The 23,572-nt window shown below is 38.6% G+C and overlaps 1 protein-coding gene across 4 annotated transcripts; it reads left to right on the top strand.

The window, feature by feature from the left end:
• Positions 1-14: 14 nt before the first annotated feature.
• osbpl1a (oxysterol binding protein-like 1A) lies at positions 15-23,421 on the top strand. Of its 4 annotated transcripts, none has more exons than XM_044361424.1 (29): positions 15-379; positions 2,843-2,972; positions 3,046-3,131; positions 3,228-3,302; positions 3,457-3,568; positions 3,723-3,808; positions 4,283-4,427; positions 5,210-5,277; positions 5,378-5,422; positions 7,585-7,658; positions 7,913-7,976; positions 8,086-8,187; positions 9,152-9,277; positions 9,419-9,500; positions 9,828-9,934; positions 13,795-13,957; positions 15,205-15,382; positions 16,359-16,434; positions 17,263-17,397; positions 17,491-17,588; positions 17,733-17,915; positions 18,015-18,122; positions 18,364-18,453; positions 19,969-20,095; positions 20,386-20,493; positions 20,608-20,731; positions 20,813-20,903; positions 21,565-21,585; positions 22,084-23,421. In XM_044361424.1, exons 2-29 carry the CDS (start codon positions 2,849-2,851, stop codon positions 22,184-22,186), a joined length of 2,901 nt encoding a protein of 966 aa, XP_044217359.1. In that variant the 5' UTR covers positions 15-379; positions 2,843-2,848; the 3' UTR covers positions 22,187-23,421. The 4 variants fall into 4 exon arrangements, with proteins under 4 accessions (XP_044217359.1, XP_044217361.1, XP_044217360.1 ...); XM_044361425.1 differs by having other exon boundaries at positions 19-135; XM_044361426.1 differs by lacking the exon at positions 21,565-21,585.
• The last annotated feature ends 151 nt before the right edge of the window (positions 23,422-23,572 follow it).

Below are 23,572 nucleotides of genomic sequence, written 5' to 3'. Positions count from 1 at the left end.
ACGAGTTCCGCTGTGTGCGATCAGCTGACGTCAGTGTAAACAAAAAACAGAGGTGTGTGTGAGAGAGAGGGTGTCACAGACACAGCTGTATTTCGCCATCGATCAACGTAACGTAGATGGAGGACTATATATCGGGTGTGTATGTGTATGTGTGTGAGAGTGTAAGTAAGTGTGTGCGTGCGTGTGTGACGGTTTGATGTGTCGGTTGATGCGCCGCGGTGTCTGTGCTGCAGCAGAGCAGCAGGAAACGGCTCAGAGGGGCTTAAAACATCACATGCAGCTTCACAGAGGGCCTGTGTGAGAGCAGCTCTACACACTATTGCTGCTGCTGCTGCTGCTGCTGCGGGGTCTGACCTCTCAGGACTGGTCTGTTGAAGCAGTAAGTGTAACTGTTTGTCACTGTGTGCTGATCATTAGCTGCTGCTGCTGCTCTATTATTCTAATGGCACATCAGCCTGTGTAATGTCACCTGGTCACAGCTGCTCCAGGCAGGAACCTGGTATCACAGATTTAACCTACAACTGTGAACAGTTTGGGCTTGACAGCACATCATGTTAGTTGTGTTTAATTAATTCATGTTTCCACACTGTTATGGGAACATTCATCATCATGTTTATCATGTTTACAATTGTTTAAAAGTTACAGGACAGCTTCACTAAAGCAAAAGTACCAATACATCAATGTAAAAGTACTCTATTATATTCAAAATTGCACTGAAATAGACGTACAGAAGTGCTATCAGAAGTAAAAATACAGCTTCTGTATGATGTTACATTATTAGTGTTAATACTGATGGATCGATGCGTAAACAGGATTTACTGTTTTCGTTGGTCGAGGTGGACCTAAGTTGAATTAAATCTAATTCATATACTGTTAGGTGGTTTAGTTCAGTGGTTCCCAACCTAGGGGTCGGGCCCCCTTCTAAGGGTGACCAGACCAATCTGAGGGGTCATGAAATGAGTAATGGGATAGAGAAGAAGAAGAAACAGTTCTGCCACACTAATTTGTATTCATTCTTTTTTGACTTTTCTCCAATCTTTGCTTTTTTGAAAATGATGTCAAACTGTTATTTCATTGAAACCATTTTGGAAGTTTAGAGGTGGAACGTCTCTGCCAATTGTTTTCTTGACTGGTCCATTAATCGTTCAGTCTATAGAATGTCAGGAAACAATGAAAAACGCACGTTACAACTTCCTGAGGCCCAACGTGACTTCTTCAATCAGCTTGTTTTATCAGACCATCAATTTTCTATCACATGACGAGGCAAACGAGCACATCCTTACAATAGAGAAACTGAAACAAGAGAATGTTTTTTTAGTTTGGCTTGAATAATTCCTTAAATGGTTATTATCAAAGCAGTTGCTGATTCATTTCCTGACAATTGAACAATAGAATAATTAATTAAATGATTAAGCTACTAATTGTTTCAGCTCTAAAAAGGAATATACTCAAGAATAGTGTATACAGTAGATGTTGACAAACAACTTATATAGAATCCCTTAAATTTGGCTAATAAAGAATTGTGACCATCATACTGTATGTACTGAGCGAGATGTTTTACAGTTGAAAAATAAACACGTCAGAGCTCTTTGGTGGACAAACTATGTAACAAACACACTGTTTCTGAATGAAAAACAATCATATATTTGGCTTATTGGCTGACAGATATGCCAATATCAATATTTAAGCAATACGTCAATATCAACCACTACATTTGCCTCTATGATTAATCTGTCTAGCTCTAAAAATACAGTAACAGAGAGAAACATTAAGGCAAGATATCAGATTGAACATCATAATAAATGAATAAAATACAAATTAAAAAGGGATTTTCAATATTCATTATGGAAACATAAAAGAAAGCTGCGTGTATCCTGTTTTTTCTGTTACAACATACAGTATAGTTACAGTATGCAGAGGGATTTTTTGGAAGTGTTTAACTGAGATTGACACATACTGTGCAGTAGTACAAAGACAGGCTGAGTAACCGTTATTGTCACATGCTTTTCACTCCCAAGTAAAACCTGTTTGAGTGTCAGTAAAGTCTTTCTTCTCAACGCCTCGCAGACGTCAAAGTGGCAGCGTCAGATTTGTCCTCTCTTGTCGATGTGGTTCATTAATCCTTCCTATAGCCATGTGACATTCCAGAGCGTTGCATAAAGCACGCTTTCTCTTTTTTTGCCTCCACATACCAACGTTTTGATTGCAAACATAGAACGTCATGTGGGCTCAGGCTGTATAAAGGGGAAAGGGAGGACTTGTGTCCTTCCTGTAAGGCTGGTCTGGTGACTGCTGTCTTTTGTAATAATTCTAATTTCCTCCTTCTTCCCTTTGACAGTTGTTTTGATTTACTATGTGACAAAGGAAACTTGTGACTTTTTCCACATGTGTCCCAAACAATGAGAGATGATGTCGTGATTCAGCAATATGAGCCTATAAAGGTTCAATGAGTCACATTAAAGGGCCACACCACTGATTTTACACATAAAGTTCAGTTTACTCTGTGACGAGCTGTACGGTATAATGTCCTCTGTGGCTCCGGAGGAGAAAATAACCCTGATGATGTCATAGTGATGTCATTAAGTGAGTGCCCTCACTTTATGGGACTGATAAACAAACATCACTGGAACGCGACTTTAACTGGGATACATGTTTTTGCTTCTGCATCAGTGTTTTGCTTGCAAGGTTTTCTTACAAAGAACTCAAATGTTGCCTGTTGAGAACAACAAATGCGCTCAGGTTTCTTTTCAGAGATTAATTGCACACATCCCTTTGAAAGCTTTTTGATTACATTTGAAAGACAGAGATAAAAAGCTTCTTTCTGTATTGTGCTCATCTACAGGGGTCCATGGAGGAGCTGGAGCCAGAGGAGCAGTTCCTGCACTGTGCCAGGAATGGAGATCTGCCGGGGATTCAGAGGCTCCTCATGTCCAAGATCAGGGAAGAGATGCAAATTAACATCAACTGCAAAGGTAGGTGATTAACACATGGGAATATTATCAGTCATATTGTCTCTGTGTAATGCAATATGTATTGTTTTCTCAGGTAAGAGTAAGTCTAACCTGGGATGGACGCCTCTTCACTTGGCCTGTTATTTTGGACACAAAGACGTAGTGGAGGAATTGCTTAAGGTAAGGTTTCTTTTCTTGAAAACATGAAGATTTTTAAATCCAGTCACACTGTAGGATGCATGTGGAACGTATTTGTGTTTTGTTACACACCTCCAGGCAGGGGCAGATGTCAACTTGCCCAATAACATCGGAGATACACCGCTGCACAAAGCGGCCTTCACAGGAAGAAAGGTACCTCAATGCGTCATGAATTTTCCATTCAGACTCTGTTTCCTTCTACTCTTCTCTTCTTTTTGTTGATAGTATGATTTTGTGCATGTATTTATTCATCCATTCAGTCAATCAATAAATCAATCAATCAATCAATCAATCACGTATTGATCAGGAGGTTGTCATGCTGCTGCTGCACTATGATGCATGTGCTACTGTCATCAATGGGACAGCACAGATTCCCAAAGATGTCACTCAAAATGCAGAGATCAGAAGCATGTTAGAAGGTGAGAAAGCCATGTTGTCATCTAAGAAATATCATGCAAACACATATTTGTCTCCATTTTAATATTTATTCATACAAGTTTTATGTATAATGTATACATTTTAAAATCGTCCAACATTTTTTCGCATAAAATCCCATCCTCTCACTGAAACCAGCGGCTGAGAGAACAGAGGAGAGGAAGCTGGAGGAGCAGCTTCTGGAAGCTGCACGAGAAGGAGACCTTTCAACTCTAACTCAGCTGGTTAGTGCCAGACACTGATATCTATCTTTAATGCTCCAAACATATGGAGTTATGTTGTCAAACATGTACTTTAATGTCACATTTTGACCAATAATAATGTAGAATGACTGTGCTGGGGAAAATAAGTGTTTGAGTGTTACATTCAGTTTATTTGTACCTGAACTCACAGTTATACTCTCAATTATCTTCACATATTCACAAGTCCAGACAAGTCTACAGTAGACCACACCTATTGAATCTCAGTGACAACAAATGTCATTTGGAAAAGCTCTGAAAAAACAGTCTTCAAACATACAAAATAAACACTGGCAGTAAAGTTTTGGAAGGTCATTGCAGCCTTAACTACTCCAGATCTTTTACAAAGAGTGAGAAATCAAAGAGTTTTGCTTCAGTTGTTCACAGTATAAGAAAGACCTGCAGAACATTTGGGGCCCAGCCAACCCATCTGTTCTTTGTCCTGTGTGTCTGCTGTAGCTCAGCAGGAAGAAGCCTCCAGATATAAACTGCACAGATCTGCTGGGTAACACCCCGCTGCACTGCGCAGCCTATCGAGGCCAGAGGCAGTCTGCCCTGAAGCTGATCAAGAGCGGAGCCAGCCCCAACATCAAGAACAAGAATGGTAAGACCTGACAGCCAGAGCTGGCAGTCATGAATGACTCCAGTCTTTAAAGCATATTCCCAATGATAGTCAATCCCGCATACAGAGAATACTCAGTAAATTAGTGTATGAAAATAGTGCCCAATAAATACACTATTTACTCCTCCTCCTTTGAGTAATGTTTCGAAAAACTACCATTGCCATCTGTTTTGTGAAAATAATGTGCCAATTTTAAATATTAAAGTACACATTTGTGACCTAGTTTTGAAGATTTGCGTCTTCAGTAGGAACAAACAGGTTTGGGGTAGGGAAGTTTGAAAGTATTAAGAGACACATCCTTGGTTTTAGGTTTTTTAATAGGATGATCAGCAAGAAAGACGTAGAATAACACATTCCTTAACAAACCATACATTTCCACCATTCTCAAGTCTTGCTGCTGGTACCAAACTATATTCCCTCTGGTGACGAGTTAAAGACAATTTTAACACACTTCACAATGTCCGTCTCCATTCCTTCGCCCAAATAAAAATAGCAAATAAATGAGTAATGCTGCATTTCTGCAGCAATTTACAAAGTTTAACTTCTGATTATTTTTTCCTGGTTATTTCTTGGACTCAAATGTAATTAAAAACAATGATTACATGAGAGGCACAAGATGGGGCTGGCTCAGACGTAAACTTTGATATTTATAACAGTTGTCATTAGCCTTTAAAAAACCTTCATTCAAGCAGTATTTCTGTCCTATATATGTGTATTCTGTTGTGCTAAAGCTCCTCTTGTCTTGTGTGTCTTGTAACTCACAGGCCAGACAGTGTTTGACCTGGCCAGTGATACAGCAATGAAGCAGGCGCTCGAAAGCAACGTTCATCGAGTGAGTGCCCAGCTGAGAGTCGGCTTCCTAAAGTTATCTTGATTTGTTCTATGATTTGTTTCTTTACTTTCTCCATGTTCCTCATCTGTGTCCTTTGCAGGGTATGACCCGCCATGTCAAGAAGTATGAGGGATTACTCTGGAAGGTAAAGTCTGGGAATCATTATCTATGGTGGCTGACAGAGCCCAATTCATCATAAATTGAGAAAATACGAGCAAATGGAGAAATTATACTCAACAATTTAACAACTCATATATTGGATTTAGAAAGTCTGCTGCAAATACAGAAAACTCAAACAAACTCAAACACACTGCAATACATTCAACAGCATATAGTGTGGTTATAGCATTGGCTGTCGATCAGCGGTGTGTTCTGCCGGCTAAAATAAGCAAAATGGTTGTTTAGTTGGTCGATTAAAAATAGTTGCAGATTATTTTTCTGTCAATTGACTAATTGATTAATTTAAAGCCATAAAACTTTAACATTTAAAGTAAATAATTATTGAGGCTGCGTATTGTATTGTATGTTACATTAAAGGATATGACTGGCAATTTTCTTTGATTCTCAAAAGTTGATAAAAACACGTCAATGAGCCGTAAGTCAAGAGGTTGTGATGTTGTGATATGTAGCACAACAAGCTAGCAAAGCTCGTAAACAGAGCTGTGCTTTGCTATCTTGTTGTGCTTCAACAACATCTTGTATTGTAAATTTCTCAAAGAACTTCAGAAGAAAGTCAAGAAATTGTGCACAACAAGGTAGGAAAGCAGTGTCAGCACTGTCTGCCTTACAAGGAACTACTCAAGACTGAGAACGTGGTCGCTGTTATTCATCTTTAGAGCCGTTTCTAATCAAAACTACATGGCCGTAATGTTTGTGGAGGAAGAACATGTTACCCAGTGCGGCGCTGTGGCTCACTGACGTGTTTTTAATAGTTTTTAGACAACAGAGGTCTTGGCACAAAGGAATAACATAGAAGTTTTTGGACAATAATGGAGGTCTTTGGATACACATACAATACTCATAGGATCAATTTATTTTTCATTTGGGTCTGCATATGAGATTTGTAGAAATATAGAAAATTGCCAGCCATGTCCTTTAAAGAATGGGATACAATAAATGGAATGAATGAATGAATTTGTTGTTATTGTACAGTATGGCTAATTTTGAGGGCCTTTCCATGTTTAATTAGGACATTTGTTATCACATTTAATATTGCATGTTAGCTTAATTACTTTCTTTTTGTTGTTTGTCTCAGGCCTTGTTCATTAGGTAATTTAATTATTAAGTTTAATTATTCAATAAACATTGGGACAATGATGTGTCAGTGACCTGCAACATGATCTCAGGCAGCACAATGAGGATGTCACATCAACAACGCATGTTACTACAGGCTTCACTGAGATACTGCAGGAGGGCTATTGTGCAAAAAGTCAAGAGTGAAGAATAATTTGTACAAACTGTTAAACATACTGAACCGTTTGTACAGATTATTCTTTAGTGATCTGTGGTGTTTTGTCATAGCACACATTTGACTTGTCATAGTGAGAACAGTTGTTGTAACTAATAAGTTTCATTAATGTTATTAGTTACACCAGTGCTCATGTCAAAATGTCTGCACAAAGAAAGAGGAATATAGCTACATTTGCTTCTGAGTCGGATTTGGATTTGTTGACATTCATACTACTGGCTAGCTAAAGCTGGTGATAACTATTGTTTTTAACAACAAATGTCATTTCTACACTGAATGACCTATGGTTGTATGATGTAGTGATGCAGTTTTTGTGCATGAAATTAGCATTAAATTAGGAGTGAATTACCTTGAATGAGAGAGAGACTTTGGCTGATGTAATGCCTTTGCAATTCAGACGTTCCTGTATTACTTAGATCAAGTCGAATATCTGAGATTTCAGAAAAATATGAAACTCCCAGATATAATTGCCACTTGGATATTGATATGTGTGCTATTTAAAAGTCAGAGACTTGCAGCTTATGGCAGCTTCCATTTGATATGATTACAGCATTGGGACACCCTAAAAATTGACTTCATTTTTACTACCTGCTGAGCCAGTCAGTCAAACCCACACATAGCTCCGCTCCCGTGTGTCATTTGCAGCTTTTCTATTTTTGCAATGTGTCTCTAAATGCAGCACAAGAGTTGTCAAATTGGTGAATATGTTTCCAATTTGCTGTGTTTTCTCAAGTTTCCGTGCTTTCTCTCAGCCTCCATAAAAATCAGAAAAGACTGAACAATAATAGAAATCACTGAAAATCAGACAGCTGATTCTTCTCTTGCACATCATCCCACAGAGCTCCAGATTCTTTGGCTGGCGCTCCTACTGGGTCGTCCTTCAAGACGGGGTTTTGTCCTGGTACTCAAAACAGTAGGTGGCACCTCTATCTTTGGCTGTGCTCATTGAATCAGAAATGTCAAAATCTTAGCAACAGATAAATGGAAGTACTGCGCCCTAAGGTGCTGGAGGTGACAGATAAACGAGTTAAGAATAGAAGAAGGACTCTTCTATTTCTAAGGATATACTGTACTGAAAATGTGTCATCTGTCTTCAAGAATAAGCTTTCAGCCATCAAAAGAAAAAACCTCAGGAAACTATCACCTATCTTTATCTCTCATATGAAGGTCTGATGCAGCTGCCAATGTCAGTAGGCAAGGCTGTAAGTCCCTCACACACGCTCACTGTTTGGTAAGCCAAGATTTAAGAATTACTGTCCATCTGTTTTTTAACTTCTTTGTTGAATTTGTGTGAGTACAACTTTTGCACAAGGGAATGTTTTTTATGTTCTCATTTCCAGATCCGAGCCAAAGATAACTGCTTTTTTACCCTAAAGTGCTTCGATGACAGTGTGCATCACTTCAAAGTATCACCTAAAAATGACCCAGAGACAACGAGACAAGTATGTAATTTCTCCTCTAAATGTAGTCTCAGAAACTCTTCTAAAAGATCAATTTGTTATCTTGTGACCTTAGAGCTGACTTTTCTGTCTGCCTTTTTTTATTCATCTGACGCTATTCTTTGGAAAATTATTAACTACTGAAAGCATTAATGGCCCTCAATATTTTGAAAAGTAAATGTTGTATCTCTATTTTCTCTCTACTTTTGGGTTTCATTCTGTAAGGTTTCACCTGCAAAACACAAATCAGTGCCCAAAAAAAAGGGAGCTCAGAAGATCATGAAATTTTGCTCAGTCTAAAGTTGTGTGAACTTAGTGAAAAGCTGATTTTTCCCATTAGCTTACATGCTACACAGCTAGCTTGCTAAGGTTAATTAGACAACGTTTGTTCAGCAGTGACTCTATTTACCACAAGTACTTTAGAGAAGCAATAAAGGCCAAATTTTAATATGTCGTAATCTGAGATAACATCAGGTTTCTAGCTGTGAGTTGCAAGGAAAAATATCAGCACATTAGAAGCAAAACTGTTTTGGGGTTTTTCAATGTTTTGAATTGCATTGTTAGTATGTTGGTAAAAATGTATGAAGCATATTGTCAGTTCAAATCTGTCTCTGAAAATCTGTGATGTTAATCTTAATGCTTTCACGTCTACATTTAAAACATGTTAGCTAAATTGTTGTCTGTTCCCAAGTCTTTTATCAGAAGTCATAATAATGAATACATCAATTTTATGTTTTAAAACAAAGAAAGACTTAATAGTCAAATTTTTACAAGATAATTGCTTTTGGTTATGATTTAGTTGATAGCTAATTTCTGTTGAGGATGTGAAAACTTTAAACCTCAATATGTCAAAATCAGTCAAATCGTAGATAAACCTTAGAATTCCAAGGTCATGATCTGGTAAACAAATCAGTAACACGTTTGGTTTTCATCATGAACTAAAGAAAAATCTGTTATTGTCTTCCAGGCATGGCTGGACGCACTGGAGGAGCACTCAGCCTACAGCACACACTACTGCTCCCAAGAGCAGGGCAGCGAGGAGGAGGAGGAAGAGGAAGTGATGTCACTAGGGGAACTAACAGATTCACTACAGGTGGCTTTAAACAAAGAAATCCATAATTAGCATTTCAGCATAATGATCTTTAGTGTTATCACTGGATTTGGAATCCCCCGGTCCTCCCACCCTGTGTTGTTTTTGTTTATCAGCGGTCTCCTCTTATCTCTCTGAAACCAGGCAGCAGAGGCCAGCCAGAAGAAACTGGAGAAGGAGGTGGCAGCTTTCCTGTCCATGCTGAAAAATGACGGGCTATCAGAAAGTAAAAGCATTACATTTTATTTTATATTGTAATATACCTAATATAAACCATTCAAGAGTGGAAATGTAAATCTCATGATTAAAATTACAAGCATCATCAAGCAGATTAAAAATCCTCCTAATTAAGAGTCTGCACCATCTGTTTCTGTCATCTGAGGTTTGCTGTGCTTGTAGCTTTTCTGAGAGCACAGAGGAGAAAAACACAACAACATGAATTTTGCATTAGCTTCAATATGTCCCTTCTGCTTCTTAATCAGCTCATTTGACTTTTTCATGTCACTCACTGTTTCGAGCAAATGGTCTCCTGTTAATATGTCTGTTCCTCCAGGGTTTCCGTCCACCATACTGGAGAAAATGCAGGAAATCGGTGACTTGTCCAGCAAGACCAGTTCCAGCCTCAGTGTCTGTCTGAGCCTCTTGTCCAGACAGGAAGGGGTAAGTGTCATCTTCCCCTGGACACATTTGTGTCTGTTTGAACGCCAATTGGCAGCTCTGTGTCAGGTTTTTGTCTGTTCTGCTATTGATTATCAGAATATATATTATAGTTACGTATATTATAGTTTCATAGATTGATATGTCAGTTCACCTAAATCATAAAAACGTATGTTTTGGTATTATTTGGAGAGATTCACCTCTGAAACTTCTGCTGCCAACCCAAAACAATAGAGATGAATGGGATTTTATTGGGATTTCAACAACATTTTAAAAGCTCTAGAGGACTTTGTTTCTGCTGAGACACATTAATGTTGAGTTTTTCTAGTGTAACTGCCTGCGTGGCCTCTGTAGCTACGACAAGGACCAAGTAAGAAGATTGGTTCTTTTGTGATTTGGATGAACTAACCTCTTCTAAAAATGCAGACAAGAAATACCGTAATCAACAGGATCTTTACTGTCTGTGACCCTTCAGATATATAGTGGTGGGGTTTTTTTAGATTGATATGTAAAAACAAAACACATTTCATAAGAAAATGTCAACACTATTCACACCTCCTTATGAGAGCAGCTCAGTTGAGTGCAGTGATTACAAGCTGTCAGATGGGTTTTCTTTGTATGTGATTCAATGGATTTGATTATAATAGCAGGATTCAGTAGACAGATTACATCCCTCCAGGGTAAAAAAATGATGGCACCACTGATAGTTCACAATAAGTGCCAACCTTGTACAGCAATGCTGTAATAATATAAAACTTTATTTATATAGCACTTAACCAAACACAGTGTTTACATGGCGATTCACTTGAGGGGCTTCACATAATGAAGTCTGTTTCCAGAGTTCAATGATGAAGCTTGTGCCTACCTGAGAATGTGTTGCTTGTCACTGTGTGTAAACTCATGAATGGCTTTTAAACCTAAAGATTGTAGTATTTCAGATGGATACTGACCCTGGAATGCACTCAATAGCTATCACGGTGTGAACAGTATGGAAAAATCTCTTGATAGTAGACAGATGTATATCGTCTCATGGTATATATTGTTTGCCACTGCTTTTTAGGGCTGAAACTAACAAATATTTTTATTTATTATTATTAATTAATGCCATTATAATTTCTTAAAACTCAAGGTGATGTCTTCAAATGTCTTGTATTGTCTGATCTACAGTCCAAAATCCAAAGATATTCAGTTTACTATGTACGACACAGAAAAGTTTCAGATTCTCACATTTGAGAAGCCACAACCACCGAATATTTAACATTTTTTCTTAAAAATGGCTAAAATGATTATCCAATTATCAAAATTGTTGCTGATTAATTCTGTCGATCAACTAATCATTACAGTTCTAGTGCTGAATTATCCGTACATACTGTATGTGGATTCGTTCTTTGTGTGTAAGCACAGTGGGATTGAAGGAAACCCAGAGTTGGAGACATTCAACAGGGAACAGGAAATGTAGGGAGATGGTTTGTGTGAAGGCCTGTGTGGGGGAAATATTTGTGTTCCCCAGGTCGTTTTCTGGTCATTTTCTATCCTGGGAGCAGTAGATCATGACCTGTCTATTTCAGAGCGGTTCATCTCTCTGTCTACTGAGGATGGCTGGAGTAAGCAGCTGTCTTAATAAGGCTGGCTGTATCCTATGGCAACCAAGGTCAGGTGGAGATATGCTGTGCTTTGCACAGACTGGTCTCCTCATAGAATCAATAGCAAGTGACCTATGTACAGACTATGTGACTTCAGTTAACGTTAGTCAGCATAGTGTCTTGTTTATAGTTCAATAACCAATAAAGGCATAGATGTGTGAAAAATAACTTTATTTGGAGGTAGTAAGGGGAAGGATTTGGTGAGGGGTTTAAATACTCTTGTCTAGAAGTAGACTGCAGTATTAAGTGGCATTGCACAGTGTTTCACTCATACTGTAACTCTGTTCTCCTCGATCGAGCTTCAATAAATGTTCCTGCGTAAGACTTTCCGGTCCCCTGACAAGTTCCTCACTTTGGTTTAACCAGCTCTACATCAAATCCTTGACAGGCTGATAAACTAACAATTGTCTGAATAAGTCTGTGTTTGCTGCAGCTAAATTTAGAGCAACATGCACTGATGATGCATGAAATTGACTGGTTATATCAAAGAGGGCATATCTGATTTTCATCATTATCATAATTATAATCTCAATTTTGAAGGCTATGACGTGAAATTTAGCATACCAACACTAAAGATCTAAGAGTAAGAGTGCCCTTTAAAATTTTTATTAAGCATAATGGCCAAAAAATTATTAATTTGCTTCACTTGCTGAAACAGATAGTCAGTCTACTCCCTGCTGATTGTTTAAATTGATGCGTAGCAGTGCTGCTGCTTTTGATGAACCACGGTGTTTGAATGCACACTTGAGTTGTTGAACATGTAAATCTAGGTGTGTTCACCTTCACATGATAATGCACAGATTAATTCTTTTCATACATGCCATTCTGCCCGACGTCTGTCATTTCCTGCATCTAAAACAACAGATCTGCATACTAACATGGACGTCCAGTGAATAGTAAGAGCCCGAAGCCTTAACCAGAATGATAAAAAAATCAGTTGCTGTTGGCAAAAAGTATCAGTCTCAGTCATGCTGTCTTGTTTTTTCCTCCCACTCCCGCTCACTAACACACGCTCCATCTCATAAACACAAGAGTTGAATTTCTCTGTGATCTTTAGAAGAGACAGCGCTGCTGGTGCGCCCAGAGGCTGCCGGAAACCATTTGAATGTTCTCAGTTTAACAGGCAGTCCAGCGCTTTCAGGGTTTACACCTGTCTTGGGCCTTGAACGCTCAGCATGCGATAAAAGGCTGCACAGAATCTCAGAGCTCCCCATGAATAGGCCTGAACTCAATAGGAATAACTGGAACATACGCACAGTATCTCTGAATGAAGCAGCGGGGCCTGTGTTCATTTTCCTGCAAAGGAAAGATACTCAATCACTTGCAGCTCCTGCAGCACTGCTTTGCACTTTTGCACCACCTGTGGAGGGGTCAAGCAGCAGGAATTTCCTCTGTCAAGTTCAGTATAGTGCTGTGATGGTGAGTGATACGTAGTGTGTCATTATACAGCACTTTCTCCTCTCTTCACCTTGCCTGCTCAGGTCCTGGTTACCATCTTATGGATGATAATTTACCATCAATTCTCCCTATCTTGTTTCTTTGACAGTTAAAAGTAAAACACTGTGTCCTTTGTGGGCTCTAACTTTGTGTTTACACATCATCACGCTAGTCTGACTATCAATGGAAACGGTGGAGTAAGATTTTTCGGAAAGGTGCAGCTGAAAAATGAGCACATCCTTATATTATCAACACTAATGTCTTGTCTAAAAGGGAGGTTTGGCTAATGGTTTATATCTGTGTGCATTACCGTCATTTGATCGCCTCACCTCCTCGGGAATCAAGTTCTCCAGCAGGTCATTTGAGACGGCAGCGTCAAGGCAGCTGTCCTCCATTACAGATAAACATGGCTCATACCTCTCAGCTCCAGCTCTCTCTCTCCCTCTCTCTCTGTGGGTCAGATAATGAGAGGACAGTGCAGAGGGGAGGATCAGTCAGTCAACATGCTTCTTATTTGCAGACCCACTGCCATCACAGCTGGTCTGATAGTCACGCACAGTTTTCTACTGTTTACAGTCAGAGTTGGAATAAAATTTTAATCATGAGTTCACATATTTGTCTTCAGTTAGTGGTTATCAAATGTTTAAGATAGAATTCATGTTGGTTTGTATGTTTCTATGAGTGATTAGTCTGTTTTTGTGTGTGTGTGTGTGTGTGTGTGTGTGTGTGTGTGTGTGTGTGTTTGTGTGTGTGTGTGTTTGTGTTTATGTGTGGCGAGCTCAGGTGCGCAGTCTGAAATTGGAGCTGGAGGTAGAGAAGAATAAGATCCTCTCCGAAGCACTGCAGACTCTCGCCACGGAGCACCACGAACTTGAGCAATCCGTCGTCAAAGGATCTTCACCGCGAAGTGCCCTCAGCGAGGATGAGTTCCACGACGCCGTGTCTGGTGAGTTGACAAGTTATCAAACACGCACAGGAGATTGCAGGAGATTCTGTGACAAGCTCCCACTCACACTCGGTGCTCTGTCATTCACCTCTAGGACGCTGGAATACTTTTTCCCGCTGGTGAATGTCTTTGGTATGTTTTTGCCGCTCCTCAAGCGTGACGTAAGCTCAAGTGTTGCCTGGTTGTGCTGAAATAACTTGAAGCCTTTTCAACGTGATTGAGTGTTTTTGGTGTGAAAGACCTGCATGGTGTAGTGACATTAAAAATGGGCCTGGATGATCAAAAAAGGCTACAAAACAGAAAACTTTGCAGGAATTTGTGCTTATTTTTATCTCTTTATATTTAAACCTTATTGGTAGCAACAAAACCTTTTATCTAATTTGATGCTTATGTCTTTGCACCTTTGATGAAAAGAAGTTAACCTGTCAGGGCTGAATAAATGGAAACTGGATGGGACATCTGCATTCATTGTTGCTGAGCATGATTGTGAATGTTTTTTCGTCAATCAGAACATAACTAAAAAAAGAAGAAAGTATTTATGAAATCTTATTTAGGATACTTCATATAAATAAAATCAAATAACATTTTAATGTAATTCTAAAAAAGCAGAAGTGTAATATTCTTTTTGTTCTTCTTTAATGAATATGAAACACATCATGAATATGATAATGATTGTTCAGTTACTGAGCTGTTATTGTATTGTTATTAGAGCCTGATTGAGACTGGATTAATGAGGCTGATATTGATAATTGAGAGTTAAAAAAATCAGATAACCTTTTTTTTTACATAACCATAACATACACAAACGTTTTTGATAAGAATTTCTTAAATTTGTTTTATTTTATTTGAGTACTTTTTTTTTAATTGGACATTTTACAGTTGAAAAATAAACCTGTCAGTGCTCTTCAAATTCTAATTTATCAAACCTAGTTTGACATTTCTGTTCTTCAATTCTTCGGTTCTTCAATTTCTTGTTACAAATCACCCCAGCTGATTTGTGGGTCTGGCACCAATGCATGTGTTGACACACTTTACTATCAGACTATAAAAGATATCCACAAGTACTGGTAAAGTTAGTTTTATTATATTCCTCTTTGTATAAACACAATTTGACTTTAACAGTTGATTTTTACCCCTTTCTTCTACTACCAATTTAAAAAGTATACTGAGGTGTGTTCACCTTTTTATTTTGAATAAATCTTTGAAAACATTTGAAAAAATCATTTCTATGTGTCCGTCTCCATCAGAATCGGACTCAGAGCTCTCCGTGAGCGGCTTTGAGACGGTGGCCAGCCATTCCTTTGAGGAGGACGAGGAAGGCTCTGTCATGTTAAGCAGCCATTGCAGCAGCCCCGCCAGCATGTTGGAGGAGGATCACCATGGCGACAAAGACGTGACTCAACCCAATGGGATCACAAAGCATAGGTCAGCGGTGCTGTATGCCCCCACGGTTTCCTCAATGGGCCGCTGAACCCCAGTGCTTTTATCCACCTCTCATCAAAAGATGAACAAATCCAACAAAGAGCCCGTCTCCTTATATCCAACTGTTATTGTTGCTTTTCTTTTCCTGCTGTAATATATCCTTGATACTAGTATCCATCTGTGATATTCCCCAACCTGCTCTGAGAGTTGTCTGTGTTCTTAAAGATCTTTGTTTTAATTTTTATGCTCCCATCAGCTCTTTACACTTCACAGTGTGAATAATTTAGAGTCAAGGCCAGCTTGGTAAAGGGAAGAGAAAGAGTTGTATTGAAAGGACTGAGCTCTGTGTTGGAGTTGTTAAATATTGATAAGGTCACAATGCAATGCAATAATCAGTCTGCAGTATGATCCAATGTTGACTAATTTCTCCAGGCAGCCTTTGAAGTGCTGTTCAGACTATTTGGATGGATTATGAATGTAATTTTTATATTAACTCATTATTTTTTACATGGCTTATATGCTATTTTCTTGTGATTTAAGATACATTATCCAAACTCCTCTCTGTAAAACTCATAAAGATAGTTTGACCTGACTGGTCCTTCATATCTATAAGACTTACAAGAAATAAGTGCTGCTGATGGATTATTCTGAGGCTGCAGACTACCTTTGACACTGGTGTTGATTGTCTCTCTGGGCTTTGTTCCAGTATGTCACATAGTACATTACAGGCTTTGTTGACTATAATCACTTGAATAAGATGATGCCTGCTGCTATTATACATCTGGTATATTTATTCTAATGAAATGTGACTATTTTTAGAGCACAAGCACAAAGTCAATCATCGAATCCTCAATGAATGTAACTACTGTTGTACAGATTCATTTTTAATCATCAAATAAATTAAATCAATCAATCAATCAGTGCATCATACAAACCCTTTAGAGGTAATATAACTGTATCAATATGTGTGTTATTTTAGGACCAGCTTACCTGCACCAATGTTTTCAAGAAATGACTTCAGTATTTGGAGTATCCTGAGGAACTGCATTGGGATGGTGAGAATGATGGTCATATGTAGTTTTTATTAGCCACATTAGCGGCTAATAAAAAACTTTGGCTCTAGAGTCGCAATATCATTGAGTCGTTTTACCACTTTGGTCCAGACTGACTTTGGTCAACAACTACTAGGTGGATTATGAAATTTTGTACAGACATTCATGGTCCCCAGAAGATCCTAAGAATCTTAAATATCTTGGAGACCCCCTGACTCTAGCAACTTAAGTGTCACAACAATTGTTCTTGGATTGCCATTAAATTGGGAACAAATTTTCATAGAGCCCAAAATCCTTGTGATCCTTGTCAAAATCCTTGTCTTTCTTATCCTCTAGCGCCACCTGAAGTTGAAATTTGATGTTTTGAGTAAAATGTCTTGACAAGTATTGGATGGGTTTCCATGAAATTTGACTTTCATGTCTGCCAAGGGTGAATTGTAATAACTTTGGTGAACTCTTAGCTTGTCATCTAACACTGTGATCAGGTCAATATTTTATTATATACACCTGCAAAATTAATGACATTCTCATCAGCCTCAGCTTACTTTGTGTTTAGCTGCTAATTAGCAAATGCTAGCATACTAATATACTATAGTAAGGCAGTGGACATGGTTCACGCACATGATCATACGTGAGCATGTTAGCATGCTGACATTGTCATTTAACTCAAAGCACAGTTTTGCCTCAGCACAGCCTCAACTATTCTGTATTTCCAGATTAGGTTATGAAAGAGTTCAAAGCACCATAATCCTTATGTGGAATGTCAAGAGCTTTCTAGTCATTAATCTTATATTTGAAGATTATATTTTCTTTGTTTCTTTTGGCTTTCAGGAACTCTCCAAGATTACAATGCCAGTGATTTTCAATGAGCCGCTCAGCTTTTTGCAGCGTCTGACCGAGTACATGGAGCACACGTACCTCATCCACCAGGCTAACACCTCCTCAGACTCTATTGACAGGATGAAGGTACTGCACTCTGTAACATTTTATCTGGATTATGCCATTGTGTTTGAGTTTATTGAGTATGATTTGGAGTGTGTGTTTATCTGCTGTTGGCAGTGTGTGGCTGCGTTTGCGGTGTCTGCTGTGGCCTCCCAGTGGGAGCGGACAGGTAAACCCTTCAACCCTCTTCTGGGAGAAACCTATGAACTGGTTAGGTAAGTGGGTTTAGACAGCACATGTTCAACACTGATAATATACTCAAATAATGACTTGAATTGACTAAACATACATCAAAACTGTGTGCTTTTCTGTCTCTAACAATCCCACTTTGATTCTTGCTGTCTCCTCCGTTGTCCCAGAGAGGATCTGGGCTTCAGGCTCATATCAGAGCAGGTGAGCCACCACCCTCCAGTCAGCGCCTTTCATGCTGAGGGCCTGGAGCAAGACTTCGTGTTTCATGGATCCATCTACCCCAAACTCAAGTTCTGGGGCAAGAGTGTGGAAGCTGAGCCGAAAGGCATCATCACGCTGGAGCTGCCCAAGTAAGACCTTCTTCTTTTATCCTCTTCATGAGTGCTCTATAGACTTTTGTCAGACATTACCATTTTATATTCTCCTTAAGTCACTGTTTTGCTCTCCAGGTACAATGAAGCCTACACATGGACAAATCCTACATGTTGTGTTCACAACATAATTGTGGGCCAGCTGTGGATTGAACAGTATGGAAATGTGGAGATATTCAACCACAGGTAAGACAACTAATTATAGATTTAATAGTCTGTGAGTAAAATGTTTGAATGCACATATATAAAGATCATAGATTAAAGCATTGCATGTTAATCAAATAGAACAAGTCTGACAATGTTGAAATGCTTTGAGGAAGTTAAATGTCAAATAGAGGAAAATGGATAGACTGAATGAGGAAGTTTTGTATGATTCAGCAAACAGAGAGTGAGAGGATGTTATGCTGTTTTTTCCTGTTTTGCCCAGAACTGGTGAGAGGTGCTGCCTGAATTTCAAACCATGTGGCCTTTTCGGCAAAGAACTACACAAGGTTGAAGGGTATATTCTGGATAAAAGGTACAATTTACACCAATGCATAATGTTCAGAAATTATTAAAAAGAGTAGTTTGCTCTCTTGTTGAGAGTTAGATGAAAGGATTGATATCACTCTCATATCTGCCCATTAATTACAAGGCTACTGCCAGCAGCTAGACAGCTAAGCCAACAAACTACTGGCGGTTAACCGCTTACAACTGACAGATATAAGTGGTTAGTCTGCAAGAGTTGTATTGGTTTTCTCATCTTACTCTTTGCATCTTGGCAAGAAAGCAAATATAAGTGTATATCCCAACATGTCAAACCACTGATATTCCTATAAATAACAAGTAGTCTTTGGTACAATCACTGTTTTAGTCTTTAAAGCTGAAGGAAATAGTTATGGTGACATTGGATAACAACTAAAGTTACTTCTGTCCTGCCAACATTTATTCACATATCAAACACTGGATCATTCATCACTGTTAATACTTTCTGCATATTGCAACATACCATTAGGAAGCCATCAGTGTCAGAATATATATGTTTTCCTTAGTGTAAATTGGGATGACAGACTTCACAACATATAGTTAATTTATCTGGCTGATGCCAAATTTAACTTTTTTTTCAACATAATCATCCTTAATTCTCCCATATTTAAGAGGAAATATGATTGACTAAGCTGTTGTCTTAATATACTTTATTTATAAATCAGACCTACAGGTTAGCCGGGGTGATTGGGAGCACATTACTAACTTTAAGTGTGACAGCAGAATTGATTACAACATCAAATCATTATGCAAATTATTAATTAAGATTTCACCCAGTTGCTAATTCATTGCTAACAAAACCAGCTCTTGAGGGACGTGGCTTTGGTGCAAAATGATATTTAAAACACACAACACAGAGGAAAAGCAGCAAACATGTCACTGAGGCAGATGAAGTAAGAAAAATAAACAAAGAGCAGATAGTTACATCAGAGATGGAGGACAAACAGTTTCACAACACAACATTGCCGGTGACTTGACATAAATGACTCGACAAGTCTACAAGTAGTGTGTATGAACACATGAATAACACTACATATGCAACAACACATGATAACCCTAACCCTAACCCCCACACAGGGAGATACAGTATTTAGATATACAACACACAAAAATGACAAAGAGAAGCTATGTAGCAACAAAAAATGCTGATAACAAACAGAGAGATTAGAAAATCCTGTTTGTTAACTCTGTGTGGGGTCTGATGTTGCGACTGTGAGTCTTGCAAAACTTTTTTTTTTTTTCTTACTGAGAATGTTTAATTTATGTGAAGTCATATGTGCTTATTTTGATTTTTGCAGCTTTTGTTAGCCATCTTTACTGATGCACCAGGAGGTTTTTATCTGTTAAAGCTCTGTAGCTAAAACTGACTGAAAACATTATTGAGCATTTGTGCCTGAGGACATTTGTGTGTGTGTGTGTGTGTGTGTGTGTGTGTGTGTGTGTGTGTGTGTGTGTGTGTGTGTGTGTGTGTGCGCATGCGCGCACATGTGTTTTGTTTTTTCCACAGCAAAAAGAAGCTGTGTGCTCTCTATGGGAAGTGGACAGAGTGCCTGTATGTAGTCGATTCTGCTGCCCTCGAGGCGCATAAAAAAAATGACAAGAAAGGGGCAGAAGAGAAAAAAGGCAGCAAACCGGTATGAACCATCACATACTAAACGACAGGGGATCAGGGGATATGATGATTCATGATGTGAATAATGCAGCATGATGACTGAGTTGATAGAAAATATCATCCTTTTTGAAATATAATTGAAATGTAACGACTAACTATGGCTGTCAAATAAATGTAGTGGAGTAAAAAGTACAATATTTCCCTCTGAAAGGATGTGCTTAGTTACTTTTCACATCAACAAACTCAATATAATGGACTGTAATAATGATTAATAAGTATACTTGTCTGTTTGTCACTCCGGCTGATGTTCAGGGTTGCAGTGAGGAGGATGTTCCCTCTCCAGCTGCAGACACCGTCGAGATGATTCCTGGCAGCCAGCTGCTGTGGAGAATCGCACCCAGACCAGCCAACTCTACCCAGGTCAGACTGTTTGATGTACACTGTACGCTTTCATTAGAGCATAGTTTCAAAATCAGGATGTTTTCTGTGTTGTGTTATACTTGAAAATGTAACGTTATCTTCACCTCATTGCAGATGTACAGCTTTACATCATTTGCAATGCAGCTGAACGAGCTGCATAAGGAGATGGAGGGAATCATTCCTCAGACAGACTGCAGGCTGAGACCAGACATACGAGCCATGGAGAACGGTGACATCGGTAAAGACTGTTAGTAACATACTGAAAATGAAAAAAAAACCTCTCACTGCAGTCTAAAACTTCTTATTCTGATTCAAATAGACATCGCCAGTGAGGAGAAAAAAAGACTTGAGGAAAAACAGAGAGCTTCTCGCAAAAGCCGCTCCAAATCCGATGAGGAGTGGAAGACGAGGTGAGGTCGTTAGTGAGAGTGGACGACTCATAGTGTCCTCCTCTCTAAACTGCTTTATTCAACAGGCCTTCATGCAATCAACCAATGTATGCAATTTGGAAGTTTTAATTGAACTAAATGAAATTGTGATTTTATTTTTACTGAAAGAGCCAACCAATGCCAGGCAATACAAAGACAACAGCCTTCATTATTGTGTAAAACAAAGCAATAACTGATATTTGGTATTGAACATTGTCAATTCAGATTATCCTCTGTTTAATCTGCTGACATCAACAGGCATTCATGTAACTCACATTTACTTTATATGGAGTTTTCATTGAGGCTTAATCCAGTTTCTGTCTGTAAAGGAATAGTTTAACATTTTGGGAAATACGCCTATTTGCTTTTTTGCTAAGAGTTAGATGAAAAGGTTGATACCACTCTCATGTCTGTATGCCAAATATATAGCTAGAACCAGGAGACATTTAGCTTAGCTTAGCACAAAGACTGGAAACAGGGAAACAATAACTGTGGCAAAATCTACTTTCAGTCTTCGCTGCTGCAGGTTTCTCATCTCTTTCCATACAGGTTCATACTTTGTTGCTCTAAAACACTAAAGCTTAATCTCCATTTTCTCTGTACTTGTCTTTTTTTTCCGTTGCATCCTCGCTTTGATGTTAAGGAGTCCTGCCCTTGGCCCAAGGTTAGAGCTGACTGATGTGCCTGAAATGTGTGATTTGATCATGTGACCATGTACTCTCTGTGTTCCCAAACCCATCTTTTTTTTCTACAATGAAATCTTATCTTTGACTGTGTCCCTGCCTCTGTTAAGCAGAATCATAGACGAATCACAGAATCACAGTTTGGAGACGATGTGATTAATCATGAATCTGCTCTCCCTTTCACCAGCATGGCAGCTCCACTTGGTGGCACTTGATGGAATAATACAAACACCACAAGAGTCCTCTCCCCAAATAATTTCCTTCCCTGCTTTTATGCAGTAAACATAACACAATACAAAGTTCATTTAAATTAAAAGCAAACAACCAAAATTGTCAACTACCATGCAAATTACCCAATAACCTCCTCATATAGCATGCCTGACCTTCCTTAATTGTATGAGTTATGATTTGCTGCTCGTGTCATCCTGGTTTGATGGGAGTTCCTGCTGATTGGCGACGTGTCTTTGCTGTGTTTTTAGGTGGTTTCAGCAGGGGCCAAACCCCCACACCAGCTCCCAGGACTGGCTCTTTTCTGGTGGATACTGGGACAGGAAATACAGCCACCTGCCTGACATTTACTAACGGACATTTCCTGCTCAGAGAAATTTGCTCCGTACAGTTTCCCTGTCAGAGAAGCTGCGTTTTGTTTTTTATGGAACAGCTACAAAATCTACAAGCAATATGCAAACAGTCTACTTAAACTATGTGGCCTTAATCTCCTTCATGATGGTAAAACTGTGCATCAAGCAAACAATCAATATTTAAAAGTTATGAAATGTAAAGTTGTTTGACAATGCTTTGAAATATTGAAAGCATTGAGACCAGATTGTTTCTGTTCATAATGGACTTTAAGCCCAGTGGAGAGATGCATAAAACAGGGGTTGGTGGTTTTAGTGTCCGTCTGTCTTGTTTTAAATGTTCATAATAGTGTTTTGACTCTAAATGTATATCTGTATATATACTTTACACTCTCAACCGTCAGTGACCTCATCATGTCATTCACATTTCCTCTGGACTCCTGCTCGTTTTGAACAAGTTAAACTCACAACAACCACAGGCACTCAGTTAATATGAAGTTGTTGTGGATGTCAGTCATTTCTCCTCATGTATTTTGCCTATTGAAAAGTGAGGCTTACAAAACATACAGTATATTTTCTATATTAACATTATACTTACTTATTACTTTAAGAACTGACAAGCACTAGATTTGATGTTTTTATCATCTACTGAATCGTGTCTGTTGAACTCTAAAAAGGTTTGATAATATTTTTGCTGGAAATCTGAAAAAAAACAAAAAAACAAAACTGTATTATACAACCTGTCAGACAGCTTAACCAAGTTGATTGGGAGTAATAAGGTCACATGATGTAGAAATTATTGCATTTTAAAGTGTTTTGTCTTCATATAAAGCATTGGAAGTATTTTATTGTAAACCTAAATAAAACACTTAAGTGTATTCATGTATGTTTTTACCATGTCTGTGAAGCATGCCAGAGATGCAAGAATTTCAGAGGAACCTGAAAATAAAATGTAATGTGAGCTAATAGTTTGTGTAACGACGTGATCCGGCTCACAATCTGGAGGCTAGAAAGATGAGTGTGAACCAGTGGATTCCCTTTTTTCCTCCCACTTATAAAATATGGATTTTAAAGTTGCGTTATTGCAGCAAAGCTCTTCAAAACAATGTATAAAAAAGGTCCTGATTGCTGACTTTGCATGTAAAACATAAGTTCTTTTCCCAAAATATAGCACCTAAGAGATGACCCTTCATATGTGTACCAATGATTTGTAACGCTAGTAAATTACTTCAAATCTTTCATGCTTTCTTGTGCAGTTAGAAGCAATGTATTTGAAGGAGGCTGTAATCTCTGATCAGGGGACAATAGCCAGAGTTAAATGTGAAACTGTGGTGAAATGTTAGCATTTTCAGTGTCTGAGAGAAATATGAAAACCCAAAGGAACAGAGAG

Source organism: Thunnus albacares, chromosome 9 (assembly GCF_914725855.1).
Source record: "Thunnus albacares chromosome 9, fThuAlb1.1, whole genome shotgun sequence".
Taxonomy (NCBI): Eukaryota; Metazoa; Chordata; class Actinopteri; order Scombriformes; family Scombridae; genus Thunnus; species Thunnus albacares.
The sequence above is the reverse complement of the archived record's forward strand: the minus strand, read 5'-3'. Positions and strand labels throughout refer to the sequence as shown.